The 19369-nt window shown below is 39.1% G+C and overlaps 1 protein-coding gene across 2 annotated transcripts in view; it reads right to left on the reverse strand.

Annotated features, from left to right (window-relative positions):
- The window catches only part of ccser2a (coiled-coil serine-rich protein 2a), a 51569-nt gene that overhangs the window by 21418 nt on the left and 10782 nt on the right, over positions 1-19369 (reverse strand). For both annotated transcript variants that reach the window (XM_040138887.1, XM_040138888.1), the window contains exons 2-4: positions 14046-15553; positions 13743-13954; positions 1092-1185 (exon numbers count right to left, since the gene is read on the reverse strand). In XM_040138887.1, coding sequence (XP_039994821.1) covers positions 1092-1185; positions 13743-13954; positions 14046-15510 — 1771 coding nt within the window. In that variant the 5' untranslated portion in view covers positions 15511-15553. The remainder of the gene's footprint in view (positions 1-1091; positions 1186-13742; positions 13955-14045; positions 15554-19369) is intronic.

The following is a 19369-nucleotide window of genomic DNA, read 5'->3' on the forward strand; positions in this document are numbered from 1 at the left end:
ACATATATGGTCTGTGCATTGTATTTTGTGGTGCTGAAGGGAACCTTGTTTGTACACACCAAGCCTGTCATTCCACATTCAACTAGTGCAATAAATACATAATCCATGAATGGTACTTTGAGAGGACTGGCTTCAGGACTGGCAAGGGAAAATTCACTTCCTAGAAGTCATTATAATTCATGACAAGTGAGGTCAATATTCCTCGACCCTTCTTTCCCTCTCCCTTCCTCCTCTCATATACAGAATGTGATACACACTAACTGATGAATCCATAATAAAGTTATCAAAACCTTTATCACATGGTAATAATGTGACCTGATTACCTTAAACATTAACAAAGAAGCTATTTTACTCAATTTTAATGAGATTGGTGCTTGATTACATTTACAACGTGAAAATGGGTGACAGAAAAAACGACTTCAATAGATACAATATCAAGATGGGAGTGGTTGTAATGTGTGAACCGTAAGCTATTAAAGTAATGATGCTAATGCCATAGTGCTGTTGTCAAGCCAATCAAATGAAAACGCTGTTCCTACTAAGCCTGTAAATGCACTGTTGTTGTGCTGGTACCACACGCAAGTGTGTGTGCATCGGTTTACATAAACGAGGCAGACAGCTGGCTAAATACTTCTCCAAGTCAGCTGCTAAGCTGTCATTCAAAGCCAGTTCTGTGGCAGTAGTGAAGTTGTAATTTAATAGTTCTTTAGCAACAAAATACAGAAAGAGTAACAGCACATAATAGACAAGAAGGTGTCCATTAAAAAATGTAATGAATGTAGCAGAGGCAAATCTTCTAACAAGGCAAGGCAGGATTCAATTTATTCAAGCCATTGGATGCCATAGAAGGATACTGCTGAAAATAGAAAGCTCAAACCTTGGTAATGTATTAATTTACAATTATGATCAGAACAGCTTGCTGGAGGTGTCCACTTATACAAAAATAATGGCAAACCTCCAGCCAATGAAACTGCAGCATTTGTCATGACCATAGAATAACCTCACAAATTAAAATCCTGTGCAGGATAACTGCAACTACATAAAGTGTTGTGAGTCGATGTGTGTGTCTGTGTGCGTGCGTGTGTGCTGACCAGGCAAGCCATCCTCTGGGAGGTCCACATCTAGCATGAGGTCATCATCATCCAACTCTCCAGTTCCCCGAGGGTCCAGGTTGTTCAGGATATCCTGAGAACCACAAAAAGCGCAGGTAACGTTCACTTCATTGCATCAGATAATATCATAGGCACAGTATGAGCGCATTAAAGTCATTCTATTATTTTGCATCTGGGCAAACGTGTTTGCTCTTCTAGGAGAGAAATATCTAAACATCAGGGGGCCACATACACGTAACGTGTAACGCTGTGTGGATTCAGCTTTTTTTTTTTTTTTTTTTTAAAAAGACACACAGCGTACAAATATACAGAGGCAGTCTTTGCCTTTTTTGTGTGATCGGTTTGAACTTACGAGGATGTACATCAACCTAATTCCATCACCTCCAATTAGCCAGAAATGGATGTTCACATACCCCTGGTAAATCTTGTTTTGACATAAATCAGGATCTTTCTGTCCTTGGTCCGGCATTAGCCATGTCTTTTAACAGCACCACTGCAGCTTTTTGTTGCTACACACCAGCATATTTTATGAGATATAAAAACCTTTTTTAAAATTTGTTAAATTTTAGCACATCAAGGTGTAATTTATGCTTTGATATATAGTAATCCTATTCATTCTTTACTGTGCAATTTGAGTGGCTACATAAATATACAGGAATAGGACACAATAGCAGGGACGACCCTACAATATAATGTAAAGTCTAATCATTCCATGAATACTGCCCTATTATATGGAACAGAGAGACATGCAACACTTTATATAATGAACGGTGTTTTTATTTGAATTATGATATTTTTACATTCATTTTTCATTTTATTTATTATTTATTTTAATTCCATGTTCTTTACTATTTTCCTAATTAACAACGACAATTTAAGAACCACTGTCAATGACTTTTTCTATGTTACTGTGTCAGACGATTCTCTCACATCAACAGCACAACAGGAGGAAGACAATCTTATTCTCTAAATCAAGCCACGGGAAAAAAAAAAAAAAAAAAAACAGGCTTCTGGAAAAATATCACTCAATTATTAATGATAATACAGAACGCTTTGAAAACCCAACAAAAACAGTTCTCAAAACAGCCTCAGAATATGCAGTTAGTCTGACTGCTGCACTGCTGTCTACAGAATAATTCAAAGCATACCCAAAAGCAAAGGAATGAATCAATAGTTCAAAGCTTTATTTTTCAAGGCAATTTAGTGCGTCGTGAAACTAAATTGACAGGGCTTTGACTAGAAGACACAAGCATAAAATTACCCATTATTGAAAATCTCATGTGTTGCATGATAATTGACTAGCACTCAATGTTTCAGGCTTAATGAAGAAGGAATAATGAAGGAATTAGAATAAACAGCACATACTTCTGCAGTATTCCAAATACCATCAACCAACTTGGGTGACTTGGGTGTAATCTCTGTTGCTGGAAGAGTCCATGAACAAATCAACCTGCCTCTCTCACTTCCTGTGTCCTTAGATTTCTGTCTCCGTTTTCTCCTCCACCCTGTTACTCTCATGTCTCAAACCTCCCACCTTCTGAATAAAACAATTTCAAAATAAATATTAAATAAAGCAATATATCATGATACTTTTATTTAACCAGAGTAGTTCCTCTGGTGGAGTGATGCTCTCTTTTTCAGGAACAGCCTGTTCAACACTGACACATTTCTGGTTAAGTGTTAGCAATATACATCAAAATTGGTTTATACGTACATCCTTCCATGGCTCCAGACATTTTAACTCTGGAACTTCTCAGCTGTCCGTGTGTGTGTGTGTGTGTGTGTGTGTGTGTGTGTGTGTGTGTGTGTGTGTGTGTGTGTGTGTGTGTGTGTGTGTGTGTGTGTGTGTGTGTGTGTGTGTGTGTGTGTGTGTGTGTGTGTGTGTGTTAAAAAGACTTCACCAGCCAAACAACAAAACTAGCAAAACAGCAGCAGCTGCAAGTCCTCCATTAGTGTCCACACTATATTCGTCGAGCCACAGCACTGATGTGCGCTGTGAGGTGTTTGACAAAACTCATAGCTCCGTACAAAATTACACACTTAGGTGTGTAAGTGAAAACACAACTCTAAAAGAAGCCTGTGGGTCAAACTCCAAGCCATAAAGCATAAGCAATCACCGTCACACAGAGAGCCGCAGTGGTTAAAATGAAATCGTAGCATTTCTGTCAGAAGGATAGCACTGAAACAGCCTCCACCACAGATACCTTGTTAGACTCTATGTGCATTATTACCCATAATTTATCACAGCTTTCTATACAGTTGTCCAAAAGGCAGCAAATAAATGTATGGTTTCTTCAGTTACAGATACAGACAGAGTGATGTATCATAAATGATTGCTCACAACATACTGCAGAATCACAAGTAACATGATACCATTGCTACTGTGGGAAATGTATTAGTGATAGTAATGTATTGTGAGGAACACTGAGATTTCATCCCTATTTTCTATGTTACATTCTTCTCAGTATGTCCCAAGCAACTTACATTTTTTTCCCCACATACTATGCACACATCAGGAGTATGTGTTACAGTGTCCTGCTCAAGTTCACTGTCAACACATGGACATGAGGAGCCAGGGATTGAACCACCATCCCTGTGATGAATGGCCATCCTGCTCCACCACCCTCACTACAGCTACCCTGTATACCTGTATAGTTACAGTACTGCATTGTACCCTGTGGAGTATTAATTCTATAAAATTAACACCGAACCACTCAGGGTTCAGTGATTATTTCTGTCTTTTCTTTATTTTAGCAACATTCACAACTTACTCTCTTTCTCTGTCCCTCCTTATTCATTGACTGTCCTTGTTACAGCTCCAGACGGAATTACTTTTCACACTGGCAGGACACAACAGCTTGGAGCACTGAAAGATCTGGATCATCTCTCAGTAGGGGAATGAGTGAGTGAGTGAGTGAGTGAGTGAGTGAGTGAGTGAGTGAGTGAGTGAGTGAGTGAGTGAGTGAGTGAGTGAGTGAGTGAGTGAGTGAGTGTGTGTGTGTGTGTGTGTGTGTGTGTGTGTGTGGGGTGAAAAGGGTCATGGAGGATGAGAGACACGTACATATGCTTGTAGGATGAGCTTAGATTAATTACTGAAATTACATAACAACAACGTTCTGTAGGGACATTCAGTGTGTCCTGTGCATTTACATGATATTTTGCTCTGTGTATGTGTTGCTGTGCAAGATGTTGAACCAATACCTGCTACAACACGTGAATGTTTTTTTCTGTGATCCTGCACTCTGACCTCTTCCTTGGAGGGAGAGAGAACAACAATTCTACTACACAACCATTGTATCATATTCTTACTGAGATGAGTATGAGAATTGTTAATGTTCGTTCTATCATCAAGAGTGTAAGATGATTTTGTTTATTAATGAATTCCAGGAATTGCACAAGTTGTGGACCCTCGAATTAGACTGAGTGCAACAACTATTATGACCTATCATTAAAATGCAACTGAAAAGTAGCTTTGAGCCAATTCAATTGTAGCTGCTGTATTTGTTCTAGGGGTATAATGATATGACTTGTAGCAATATATGAATTTCTATCTATGGTATCTTAGATACCAAGAGATACTCCATCAGTCCAGACCCTTTGGCATGAGCAACATTCAGAGTCCGACTGGAAGGTCTTCCAACGTAACATCAGCTGAATCTTCAAACAAACACAGCTGGATCAAACACTGATTAAAACTTCAAATTCACTGGGAAAGTTTTGAGGCTGAACTTCTCTCACTTTGACGGTTTACCCTCAAATGACCTGGGCGTCTGCACGACAGACTCACAAAGTTAAATAAAAGATCATTACAAAAGCTTAATTCTACCCATTGCTTTCTTCGGGAGTATCTTTTTGGGATCTCTGGACTTTGGGTATTCGTGGCTTGAATATAAATTTGCATCACAGAACACAATCAGGCAAAACGGCAAAATAGGCAGCTCATTTTCGGTTCAATCAATCAACTTTAAAAAAAAACACACACACACACAAACTTCAGCTTTAGATAAGAGTATAAAATCAATAAGTGCCAGGGAGAAGTTTTAAGACTGACCGTACTTGTTCTTCTCAGACATCTCTGTCTTTCTCTTCTCTTTCGTTTCACATAAAATAAGTCGCTGCTTTCAACCCATCCATTAGTTTCTAATGAAATTTCAATTGAGTTGCTCTGTCAGAGAAGGGGGTTGAAATCAAACACGAAACATCTTTTTCCAGGATCATTAGTTTTGTGAAGGTCAAATACTTTCCAAAATAATGTCCAAAGAATTGCTCAAATGCTATATTTTAAAAAATGCAGGTTCGTTACATTGAGCTACTATCTATGTGCACCGCTACTATGGCTGTGTGTGTGTGTGTGTGTGTAGACAATAGATTATGTATCTCTTGTAAACATTAGAACCCTAACTTAACAGTATAATTCTCTATACTCTATATTTTGGGAATTGCCAGTGGTTTTGAAGGAGGATATGCCCTTTTACCCCAATCATTTCTGCGCGTCATTGTAATACATTTACCTGACTCATTTGCAGCTCTTGAACCAATTCACTTTTTCAACAAAAGTCAATTGCTGAATATAACCATTGTAAGACTTGTAAAATGAGGGATAATCTTAATCTAGTACAACCACGATAAAAAGCCTTATTGGTCTTATTGGCGAAGATAATTAGGTGTAATTAGATGAATGTATGTGTGGCGAGAGCCCAAACATCCGAAGAATGACAACAAAGTATGGGTTCATAAAGAAAAGTACAGAATACCAGAAAATCTCAATTAAAGCAAACATATTACTTTTTATATAGATTCTTTAATGTATTCTCTTCTTTCAGTTCTTTCACCTTTGGCTTTAATAGGCATCCTGTCAGTGAAGAGTCAGGGTCCATAAGGAAAGGCTTGTTATAGATAACAGTAAAATGATAAACTGCAAACTGTCAGATTTCGCTGCTATTCAAATACTAGCAAGGTCTCACAAATTTAAACAAATTAAGACCAGTTCAAAATAATCACCTGCACTACTGGGTAATCTCTCACATGGCAAATTTGTCAAGTTGTGTCTTTCTAAAGCATTATTTCAATTGGTGGTAACACCTTATTTTAAGTCCTCCCTATTTATAACACACTATTATGTAGTCATAAGCAGGTAACTACATTATCAGATAACTATACAATTATAACTTCTATATGAAGATATATTTTATATCATTAGAACTGTATTTTACTGTATTGTCATTCGTGATCTGTTTATACACCTGCCTCCACTTTTGAGTGCCCACAGGAGGAGTTATAGTGTTTGAAAAATACATTCATAAACACATACGCTCCCTTACTGTATGTTATAAATCATTTTAAAAATGTGTTTATACTGTTATACTTCTGTTTCTTAATAACAGAAAAACTTTTATGAATCACTTTATTATTTCCTGTCAATTGTACTTTGCTGACTGTTCAGTTACGGATAATGAAATTCAACACTTGGAGATGTTTCACAGTAAAAGCCTTTCAAGAAAGGGAATGGATTATGCCCCCTGAGCAGCTGGATGGCTGTTACTGTGAAACTAATGGGGGACATTTGTGTCTTACTAAAATATGATAAAGTATACTTTCAAAGCTGGGGAAATTAGGAATAAGAGCTAGTCTCTAATTATAACCCATCTCAAATAATACCCCATCTCTTAGGTTGAGGTGAATGAAAGTCGCGGCCCTACAATTTAGAGTAGAAATGAAGTAAAGGGTCATAATTGCACTACTCGTTTTAGATTATTTTATTATTATGCTAAAATTTTAAACTTTGATTATTTTATCCTGAGCATTTGATAAGGAAACAGAGCTTTGCTACACATGGCAGTATCCTTTCTACAAACAGTTTGTTTCTGTTGGGTTAAGCTCTGCACAGTCAAATATTCAGAGAAAGAAACAGAGGCAGTGCGAAGGAGGCATGCTAAGCGATTCTTTCATTAATTGTTTAATGAGTAATGGCAGCTGCAGAGAAGAGCAAAGAGAACCCTCAAATCAGCGGTATGTTTTTCCCAGGTTTATCTTTCCCGTTACATTTGGTGCTCAAGATGTACTATATTCTGCCACAGTGTACTATATTCTGTACCTGTTTAAGCAGCCACCTGCGCACTGACATGATTGTCTTAGTCATACAAACCAACCTTGGAAATTAAAACAGACTATTTAATAAACACTCAACATTAATATCAGCTTGACTGTCTTTTGAGAGAAAGAGGTAATGGGATTTTTATGCTTGATGCATTTATTGTTCTTTACAATTAATGCTTTTTTCTTATCTGTGGGAAAAGATAAAAAAGGAAAGAAGTGAGAGAGAACAAAAACACAACACTAAAAGGGAAAAGCTGTAGAGAGTTACTGTATGGCAATGATTTAGGTCTCATAGTTAAAAAACTAAACTCCGATGAAATAATAAGTTTTGTATTACAAAAGCATATTTTGCTCAAATCTGATTAAAATTTTAAAACACAATACATAGTTCTCCATCCCTCCTATCAAACTTTCTTTTTCATTCCATCTATATGTTGTATTTGGATGTGTAGTGAACTAAATATTCTCTCTAGAAAGATGAGTTGGTTTAGCTTTCCCACAAGCCTAGGCAAAACGGACAGAGCTGGAACTACTACAAATCATGAGGAAAAAAACAGACCAAATATCCAAGAAAGACTGGATACTGAATTACATCACCACAATTGAATACATCATGGGGTGCATGAAATGTAAATGAGACTAGAGCAAGTTGAACTGGAAATGAAAGGGAGAGAGAGTCAGGAAAATGAGACATCTGAAAGTGCTTCAAATGTCAGTGCTGGCTACATGGGCAATACATGAATCTACGCTACGCTACGCTATAGTACCTTCTGAAAGCTTTCTATATCACTAATACTAACATAATGTAGTATAATGAAATGCAGACTTTTGCTTAGCAATGTCATTTACACTGCAGTCCGTAAGTATTTGGACAGTGGCCCATTATCTACTGTGTTGGCTCAATATTGCAGCTCACTGGATCTGAAATAAAACAATGACTATAAGGTAGGGGTATAATGCATTTATATGAGAGCACATGTATTATGCATTAGAAACTTTCCTTGAAAAGTTTTTTGACATAGTTCAAAACAAAATATCTCTCCCTGGACAAAAAAGTACAAAGTTAAACCTTCCTTCGTTTTTTCTAACCCTTTTTTACACAGTTAGTGGCTCACTCTAGGACTTTAATCGATGTTTTAGAATATGAATTTTTGTAAATTCAATCTAAAAGGAAACTGTATTTTGAGACTACGCTCAGAAAGTTATAATGTTCGCATTTCATTCTGCTCTAAAACATTTAAGTAAGACAAATGCCCTGTGTGGACAGTAACTATTATGTCCAACCATGGCACTGCCATTAAAATCTACACTGATCTGCCACAACATTAAAACCAGTAACTGTGGCTGATCAGTGTATAGTCAATAAAGTGATTACTCACCAACAACCCAATCTTGTCAGTAAAAGCTGTTCTGCTTTTTTCTTGCCAATCTGCTGATATGTTACTGCCTTTATCTACCTCAGGGGCTCAGTAAGCAGCCATTTCTAGATTTTCAATATGTGAGGGCCAGTTGAGGGACAAGGTGGTTATAAAAAGCAGTGGTGTGATGATCTGCAGTAAAATTTCAGGTCACGATTGTGGCTGGAAACTAAATCATGTCATGACTGATACTGAATATATCTAGGCTATAATTTTGATAATGACTCAGACCAGTGTTATTACAAGCAAAAACCAGTGTCTTGTGTGTGTGCGATGTTCTCTGAGGAAAACACTAAATGCACAAACAGAGGTACACACAAAACCATGGTTTACCTTAAAGGGCTGCAGTTGCCATTCTAAAATCAAGTCAAGCAAACGCAGGTGAGCTATAAGCCTCATTAATGCAAAGCATAGCCGGTTCACTGGCAGCATGTTTCGTAAATGGCTGAGCACTCTGCAGGCAAGAGGCTTAAGCATCCCCCTCATTCAAACACTAATGAAATGACCTGTCTCAACCTGGCTCCACAAAAGCCTAAAATAAGAGGCAAAATAAATAAATTAGGGATAAGAAGCAGCGGAACCCCCGGGAACTTGGTTGAAAAACAGGGAGAGAACAGAAGGAGGCATAAGAACTTAGAGAATTATACACTAAGAAGGAAAAGGTAAACATTTAGGCATTTTGCATTCAAGGTCTCATGATGTGAGGAGGGATGTTGGGTATTAACTTCAAGGGAAATACATTTACTCTAAGGAGAAAAACTCCAAAATACATGGTTAATGAAATCATCAGAACTTAAGTTCCCAAGGAATCAGCTTCAACCTAAAACTTACTACGGTATAAAATTTATTTTGGCTAACTTAAGAGAATTCTCAAAGTTTCTTATACTTTTAAATGGCACCACAAAGTTTGAGTTCATGCAAAGATGAAACCTTGAAGACAGTAATGTAATATAACAACCGTGCAATACATTCTATATGGATTGCAAGGTTGTTTGAATGTTAATAGTGAGTCTGGTAGAGATAAGTTGGTAATGGAAATTTATGAGGCCATAGTTTGCAATGTTGTAATCAATATTATTATACTAAGGTGTCCCAGATATGTGGTAACGCCTGTAATGAAGGGCAAAGACAGTGGGATGACAGAATATTAGCTATACTTAACAGGCTGATATAATCCAATAACACAACAAAAACTATAGCCACACCATGAAATTCATCCTTCTCACACAGTTTCAACAAAAAAAGTTCAATGTATTGCAGAGGTATTATATTGAACAGGTGTTCTATTATTGTGTCCACCCCCATATAAGTAGCAGAAGGCATCAGCATGTAAACTCCTACTAATTCAACTTCAGCTCTTGTCTTTATCCCATGCATTTATGATTGCTTGTGAGTTGCCTGACAAAATAAAACAAGTAATCTCAAGTAGTCCAAAAAATTTAAACTGTTTAAACATAAATAGCACCCAGATCTACTGATGCTGTTGCACTGCATGATAAATTGCACCGAGGCTGGGGAAAAATTAACAGTTAGTGTGAGAAGTGGCCCTCCATTTCACAACGCCAATTTTGTGAAGCTTGTACTGTACTGCGCTGCATGGTGCATGATGGGAATCTTATTATGAGCTCAGGTAGCCCACTCCTTGATTTTGCACAGAGGCATATAAATGCAGATAGAGCCATATATAGCCAGAAAAATACTGGGACACACAAACCAGGAGCAGGAACAAGCACACCTACAGTGTGTTGTATTAAGGATGCACAGTGCCTCCAAGTGGACTGAGCACGCTACTGCAGTGTGGCTGGGAGCTGAATATCTTATCCATTTTCTCATAGCAGCAAGAAACAACAATAGCAAGTTTCAGTTACATTTATGCTATAAACACCAGTTGCATTCTTTCCAAAGTGGAGGTTTTTTTTTAATTTTTATCTTTTTTTTAGAGCCATGATTGAATGCTTTGACTTTTTATATGTCATTAAGATTGGGCCTAATTACCCTGCATTTCTTTTTCTACAGCATCTAATTCAGACCAAAAGGCTTTTCTTTCTGAGACAAGACCAAGAAAGAAGCAAACTCCTGCGGCAAAGTGCACTTCATTCAACTACTAACAAACTGTGATACACATTGGTAGATGAAAGACCACATAGAATTTATGCAGGATAAGCCCCAGGAATTACTAATCACTTTGGAAACATATACTGCTTTGTGACAGGATTATATTCACGGTTTTTTTTCTCCTCATTGGGAGGAACTATTTACTCAGTGAACAAGGGAAGAATGAGTGAGAGAGAGACACAAACAGATGGAAAGGAAAAATGCAGAAAGGGGTGGGATAGAGAGAGCTCAGTGCACCCAATTACAGTAATGGGGCCCATTTCCTCTAATCAAACAGCTCAGTTGAATATCTCAAAGGGAGATTCCCCATAGAGCTGATCTCCACACATCAGCAATTAGTCACTAAGTCTCTCTCTCTCTCTCTCGGTTTCTCTCTCTGTTTCTACCCTTTTCCTCTTTATGTCTTTTTTCTGTCTAGCACCCACTCACTCAACAGCTACCATCAGACCTTCGACTCTCTTAGAGCAAGGACTAGTACCATTCCCTTTTCTGTCTAGAGATTTGTACCTAACTAAGAGATGTCATTGCCTCTCAGTATAGCTCTACTCCCATTGAGCTATACTGAGAGGAGTGACAAGACCATCAAGATTACTTTGCTAGTCACTCAACATACATGAGTAGATTTTCTCTTCACATGTTTCATAGAAAGCTTACACACAAGCTGCAAACATGCATGCGGTCATTTCTCCACAGTGGTGGTGGGTTTTGTTGCATTGGCCAAGGGTGGGAATAATGGCTGCCAGTGATGCAATAACAGCCTTCAGTCACACTCACAGGGGAAACACATCCTCCAGCTAAACACAAACTAGTAACCCTGTGGCTTTTTTATTCTGGTAGAACAGAACTGAATTGGATTTTCACTTTAGATCTCTCCAATCCAACTTCTATACAGGCTTTTTGCGCCATTATTTTCATTTCAAAATTACTGCACATGATATTAACATGTACAATAATAATAGCCTAATCTACTGTGGAAGTGCAGGCAATTCGTGTGAAGAGCATCTCGTACTACTGATCTTTTTGTGATCCTGTATGGCACAATTAGTAGAATGCACTTCTTCAAGGACTGATTCAAATTCTCTAATCAGTATTTGACTGGTCTATATATTGATGTAATTCTATAAACATTTAAACAGCATTTGTTTTGTTGTATGTTGTACACATGTACAGTACAGTATGTAGATTTAGGGGGGGCACAAGATGGCAAAATACACAAGCTGTGGTCTGAGTCAGTCTATCCAGGTGCTATTATGGAATTTCAATAAGACTTTGCCTTTTCAAAAGTCAAACAAATCTCCCACATGATGACATTTCAACTAATCTACTACACAGACATGGACACACATACACACACACAAACACACACACACTCCTTGAGACATGCTGAATGAATCTTAATCAGATACATATGGCTAAAGCATGTGTGCCTGTACTGACAGCAGCAGTGAACACGTACAAATAGAACATACACACAGCACACAGACACACACACACACTTGTCTCTCCTCCTTTTCGTAATGATTTGGTAGTTGCTATAAATCCATTATTTTAAAGATAAACACAATACATTTTCAGCAACTTGAAGTTTGTGTCAGCATCACATGGTAAAAGTAGTAAACACACAAAGCTTATTATATGATTTCTAATCCAGGTCATTTTAAGCTCTTTATTGCATTCCTGAGATCAAGTGCCATGGTACAGGAATACAGAGAGCCAAAGCAAGGCCAGCGATGCTGTTAAAACACAGTCGGTGGCCAGGTCAGCATTCCTCTCAGGGAGAGAGAGATGTTGGCATGAAACTGGTGGTGAAAGCTGGCAGAAAACTCTAGACAATTTTGTTTTCCTTCTCAGCCTTTGTTCTGCCCATTTAATCCCAAATTATAAAATGAAGGAGGAATTATTGAAAAGTGAAACTGATTAATGGACCAAGACAAGTACAGTGTGTCATGCTAAGAAGACCTCAAGTTGTAACCAGGAGACTAACCTAAAGCCTACAAGCAGAGCATATGTCCTTGGTAATGGCCTCCAAATATATTAGATTAGTAAAGTCAACCCCCTATTGTGCTATATTATTTTTCATTATTGAGTGTTCTCTTTCTTTATGTCAAAATGCAGTGCGATGCATTCGTACCTACTTTCCAAACATACCAATTCTTTCCGATTGGTAGCTACACACTGACACTGTTAATGCACATGGCATGTAACTTGGATGCATTAACTCTAAAAAAAGTTGAGAACTTCTAATGAAACAATTACTAATCAAGGTTCAACTAATCAACTAATCAAGCGTGTTAAATCACATAACACATTTAACAGTGGGTTTATTACACCCATGATATCTATAGACTACAAACACACCGTATGTATGCCCACAGGAATGTTATAAGTTTCCCCACAAGTATTATGGGGATTTTCTGTTAAATACATGCAATGTAATTCAGGATTAAGTATATTTTGATTTTAAAAATATATATTATTGACCTTCAAGTTGTGTGGCAGTGGCATTTAAAGGTCTTTTGACTGTGCATTTGATGGTTGAAGTCTACTGTCTTTAATACCCATGGTAATGTTAGGAGAAGTCCATTTGTATAATGTGCATGAGGTCACTCTTAAGGTTTCACAACCTTTACATTTCTTCCGAACCTCTCTCCCCCTTAAAAATCTACTCCACTTCTCAATGAACCCAAAAGAATATTTATCAATGTTAACACTTATTTTTCATTAAAAAAAAAAAAAAACATTCTTTCAGACTCCAAATTGAATAAGCTAGTATCATATTTAGTTTATATCAGTGTGTTTGGTTGAGGAATTTTATTGAATTGATGTTTACTCCTTTTCTTCTAGTTTTCTTTTCTCTGAAAGCCAAACCAGAATTGTGAAAACTTGGGACTAATCACAAAATTGTTTTTTAAAAAGACCAGATTTTAGAATTGACAAAAGCTAACTAAGCTAACTAATTAATTGTACACATTTTTGTCAAAAGCTGGAAACTGGGACTCACCATGCTGTTGAGCTCTGAATCATCATAGCTGTCTAATGGATGAGTCCCAGGCCCCCCAATGGGCTCAAGACCCTCCTCATCCCACATGTAAGTTCCACCAGAGCTGTTGGAGGGCGACAGCTCCACAGATGAAGCCTGGGGGACATCACCTCGCTCTGGAGACAACACCAGTGGTCCCTGGGAGTCCTGCATTGGGCTTTCTTCCTTATTTCCTGCAGAAGATATATAAACTCAGGGCTGAACAACTGGCATAAATGTAACATAAAAATTTAGTTGAATTTACTTTCAATTCACTTTATTTACCTGCCAGATCTATAGTGTCCCAGTCAATGGTCTCATTGAGAAAGCTGTGAAGGCAGGTTTGGGTAGTGCCCCCAGTTTTCCTGTTGTCAGGCATAATCCCATCACTGAGAACATCTCCCACACTGTCAAAGTCATCTAAAAACTCCTCACTGGTTTCACCTCTGTCTAGAGATGAGGCAGATGATAGGGACATGTCCTCCAGAGTCTCGCCTGCTGCCTGGCCAAAGCTGTGCCTGAGCACACCACTTCCGCTTCCTTTTCCTCCTCCATCTCCAGAGTTTCCATCATCATCACTTTGAGAGTCTGCTTTTTCAGCCTCACCAGTCGGCTCAATGTCTATTGCTATGCCTAACAGCTCTCCACACTCAGGGGCAGCTGAAGATCTTATATCCCCCTTGACCCTACCTGGAAAAAGAGGTTTCTGCTGCCTGGCCTGCCCAGGTCGAGCCAGCCTGTGGCCCAAAGACCCCCCATTGCTGCCCAATGACTTGGTCAGCACACAACTGGGAAGCAGAGGCTTCTTTAGAGTACTGGGGGTAGTGGGTGCTGGAGGGATTGAAGCAGTAGGCAAAGAGGAGGCAGCTGGAGGAGTTCTGCTGTACTGAAGTCCTCCAAGTCCTCCACCTAGACCTCCTGAACCTCCCAGGCTGCCATTCAGGGCTCCAAGTCCTAAACCCAATCTTCCATTGCTCAGCTGAGGGGGTTTGAGGAAAGTACTCCGAGGAGGCCGGAGCTGAGTGTTGGCCAGGGGCTTGGCTAGCTCCACAGCCCGGTTAAAGGAGAAGGACCGTGTCATAGGCTGGCTTGTGGGGGAGGGAATCTGTTTGAAGTGAGTGAAGCTATTTGAACGCACCATGTTGTCCAGTGCCAAGGTCTTCAGGCTGTCACTGGACTGGGACAGGCTGTCTTGAGAGCTGCTTCTGGGAGAGCTGGAGCCTAACCTTGGCCGAACAAGGCGGGAATCTGACCCTGTTCGAGGAGGAATGCTGGACTCATTATGGCCCATTTTAGTACCTCCATTCAGTGGGCTTTGGCCTAGCTTGGTCCCTACTTTGGGACTCATCTTCGAGCATTGCTTAGGGATGGCCTTGGGGCTAGAGACGGCAACCATCAAAGTACCTGACCTCCGTATCTTAGGCGTCCCTGGAGACCCATTCTTTATCTCCTTTACCAATGGGGGAAGCTGTGTCTGAGCCTTGTCTTCATCTCCGTCCCCAGGGCTGGTGGATGTGGTGGGGCTAGAGAGGGTCAGCCCCTCATCTCTCTTCCATTTTAGGGTAAAAGGAGAGGCACGGATAACACCATTTGGGCGTGTTCCTGGGGGAGTGGTCTTGCCATCCTGGGTAGTGGTGGTTGACTGGGTTGAACCATTGGACAAGGGGCTAGCGCCAACAGCTGAGGAGCGTCCACCGAATTTAGGCAGTCTGGATACCATGGTGGACCTGATCAGTGCTTTTTCTTCCATTAGATGCCGACAAAGGCATGGAGGAGCATAGAATCACACACAACTGGGGAAAGAATAAACAGAAAGAACGAATAAGAGATGATTAGATTTAAGTGTACATGATTTGAATCGGGGGCACGGACAAGCAACTTTATAGGCTGATTCAGTCCTTTAAAGTCATTAATGCTAACAACTGCCACATTGTGTACCTTTTCTAAAACTAGCTAAAGTTGGAGATGTCAAATAAAACAACTCAAACCAGTATCGTGTCTTACCATTGTCAAACTCTGTCCAGAACAGTTATCCAGCCTTCACTTTATGTTTAAATACAATGGCAAAATTTCTGAATCACTCTTTACAATAAAATAGTTTATTGGACTGTATGTATCATTTTCATAACTACTGTTACTGTTTGTCCAAACTCCGCTGTGCTGTCCTACTGTACTGTACATTCTCTAATCCTTTTTCTACATGACACTAATACTAACCTTTGAGTGGTTAATATACTGTAGTACAGTGATTTTTTTTCCTGTCAGCAATATCAAAAAACACTAATATGGAAATTCCTTTTACAGGTTATGTGAGAGCTAAAGTGTGTGTGTAAGAACGCATGTCCTCATCATTAATGATATTAAGATTATCTGAAATGGAAAAAGGTAATATTAACATTAATACTAAGGGTCGTTTCTGTCCACCTGTTGTAGTGGTAACATGTCGGTCTCCTTTTCAAAGATTGTTGACTGTGAGGAGCATCAGGGATTAATCTGGCAGGCTTAGAGGGTGACTTGTGACTTTGTCACGTGAAGTCTGTCTTGATGCTTTCACATGACTACATGTGTGACATGAAGGCTAAATGGGTCTCTGTCTTTATGCAACTGGTACATGACTTAATAGCTACAAATTTCAAATCAGTCATGCTAAACCTGATGTAAGTACTTTTGACTCTATTCAGAACAAACAGCAAAAACTTACAAAACTAAATCTAGTGCAGCAAACAGAATTGTGCACTTGTTATCATGGCCGGCTCCTGGCAGAGGCAACATAGGCGGTTGCCTAGGGTGCAGAATGTCAGTTGGGCGCCGCAAGAATGCAACTAACATAATTTTATTAAGCATGGTGACAGTAACAACATTATCAACAAAAACAGTCTTTTATTTACAATAATAAATGGCTAGAGCCAGCCCTACTTGTTACGATCTGTTTTAATCTGTTTAAAATCCATAATACACACATTAGCCCCTTATATTAAAGGATAAATTAAAGGAACAAACAGAACATTATTAATTAGAAGTTAATAGAGTAATGAGCTTTAATGTTTTCAAATGAGATTTTCTGTTTTTTTTTTTTTTAAAGGTTTCTCTCATGAAATAACCTGTAGCTGGCTACGGGTTTGGAGGATATGGCGCCAACACGCCTGGCCAACAAAAGAATGGGCAAATGGACAGACAACGCCTGGGGGGAAAGGGGAAACCAGTACTGGGAAAGTGGCCAGAATACTTTGAATAGTGAATGGAGGATGTACACCGTGTAAAGCCAATGAAGGGAGAACACAGGGCCGTTTCCTTTCACTCATTGTTAGATTCATTTAATTCCAATCAGCCATGTGACAAGTGTACATGTGTCAGTGGTGCACCTGCGTGTTACATCCATCTGGCTAGTACTGGAAGATTATGAATATGAAGTTGTTAAGATCCAGATGGCTGGTGCAGTAAGCAGAAAGTAAACCCATCTGCATGAGGAGGCAAAGCAGTTACTAAAAACTAACCCATTGTTGCATCAAATAATATTAATATTCACGGCTACTAATTAACTTTTAAGAAATGCCTGCTGTATTGTTGCTCCACAGTAGATCAAGCACTTACATCCATATGAGTGGATCCTTTGACAAACTAACATAAAGGCACAAAAGCAGATACTGGAGCAATAATCTAATCCACTCAATTTTTGAAGGGTTGGGGGAGGGGTATTGTGTTATAATGTGGGTCCTTCTATTCTAGAGGAAAAAAACCCGTACCATGCTGCCCCACATTCCCATGCACAGACACACGTGTCTACAATCAAAGAAACACACTCACCACTCTCCATGTCTGGCCATGCCACCATCCTAATCTGCTTCATAAACACACATGGGTATACACACAAAAACACACAGTTACAGGCACACAAAATCAGGTCAGCATGTGCAAGCAGGGCAACCAAATCCTCTTTGCACCAGGGACGGGGTGGTCACTGTGTGTTTCTATGTGTTCAATGGGTAGCAATTAGATTAGAGGTTTTCGCTACTGTCAATAGCCCCAGGTCCTCTCATGTTTCATTCATATCCAGAGTGACATATTACTAGTACATAGCAGCAAATCGACACACTGCTGTGGCAAATGTTCATTCATCTGGGTCATCTCACTCATCACTGAGCCACTGGAAGATCTCTGTCCACGAAGCAAATGTAATTATTTGACAGGAAATAATGAGAGAAATACGCATGGCCCACTGATTTAACAATGACCTTTTCTACATTTAATGATTTCATCTCAGTGGACTCTACAGCAAAACATGGTGCCGTGGTAAACTGGTTGAGAACCACTGTATTGCACCAAAAACGGTAAATTTTTTCTAGTGGGAAATCAGTAGGACCTGCTAATGTCACATCATCACAGGTCAGGTCTAGAGCTGGGTATAGTCTTTAATCGATTTTTCAATATTGGTGCCCATTCAATACTAAGTGTTGGTACCAATGCCAAAACAATCTTGTTTATATTACCTTACATTGCTGAGTAGAAACACATTTTCCTACAAAAATGTACTTTAACAAAAAGGCCATGTGCATCAGTGTATAATTATTCTTAATGTAACAGTTTGCTTAACACTTTTCCACAAAATGATTAATTGAATCAGTAAATATCTTGTCAAAGTATTAGAAATTATGATATATAATCTGTTATTCTTTGCCAAATGACAGGTTCTGTTACTAAATGCTACAGACACAGTATGGTTGATACCCAGCCCTATTTCCAATACTAGTACAAAGATACTGATCAGCATCTAAACAAGTCAAACAAATAAACAAGATCTTCATTGACTGACACATATTCAGAGGTAGGGCAGTAACCCGTGCAGGCCATCTGTCAAACACTCATATCTGAACGCCTGCCCCTCCCCCCAGAGTATAGTACGGTAAATAAATATCCCAGAGCTCCACTAACATCACGTACAAAGCCTGCAATATACTCAGCACTGCACAGGAAAGAAAATATGAAACCCTGATAGTGTGAAGGGGCTGAATAATGTAAAGAAAACACTAAAGGAAGACACAGTCTGACTTCCCACTAAAGTGAGGATTATGATAATACTTCTATAAAATGACAACATAATTTTACACGGAGAACAAACATGTAAACTGCCATGACAGGAGAAATCCTCTAACAAGCCTTATTGCTCTTGGTCTCATTTTAACCTGGTTCAACATGGAGGTCTAAGGAGAGAGTTTAGATAAATAAGTTTATTTTACCTTTCTGGTCTTAATTCTTCACTGCACTGAGAATTGGTCAACAGCAAAAAAGGAGTTTTACTTCAATGTCCCAAAACCTCATTATTTTCTCGATTTTGTCTGTGATATGGAACAGATTAACAGCCAAGATTTACATATATTATCATCCAATGCAAGAGTAAACACTATGCGGGAGAGGGAGTGAAAAGGATACGAGGAGAAGAGAAAATGGACACAGAGACAGACAGATATTATTAAATGGAGTTCGAATGGGAGAGACAGAGAGACACGACTCTGGGCAGACTTTTCCCACAGAGAGATCTTCTGCTAGACCTGCAGCTCAGCATCTCAGCAGCAATTCCTGTGTTTGAAATGAGCAGGAAAGTGAGATGAAAT

This window comes from Xiphias gladius, chromosome 11, assembly GCF_016859285.1.
Source record: "Xiphias gladius isolate SHS-SW01 ecotype Sanya breed wild chromosome 11, ASM1685928v1, whole genome shotgun sequence".
Lineage (NCBI taxonomy): Eukaryota > Metazoa > Chordata > Actinopteri > Istiophoriformes > Xiphiidae > Xiphias > Xiphias gladius.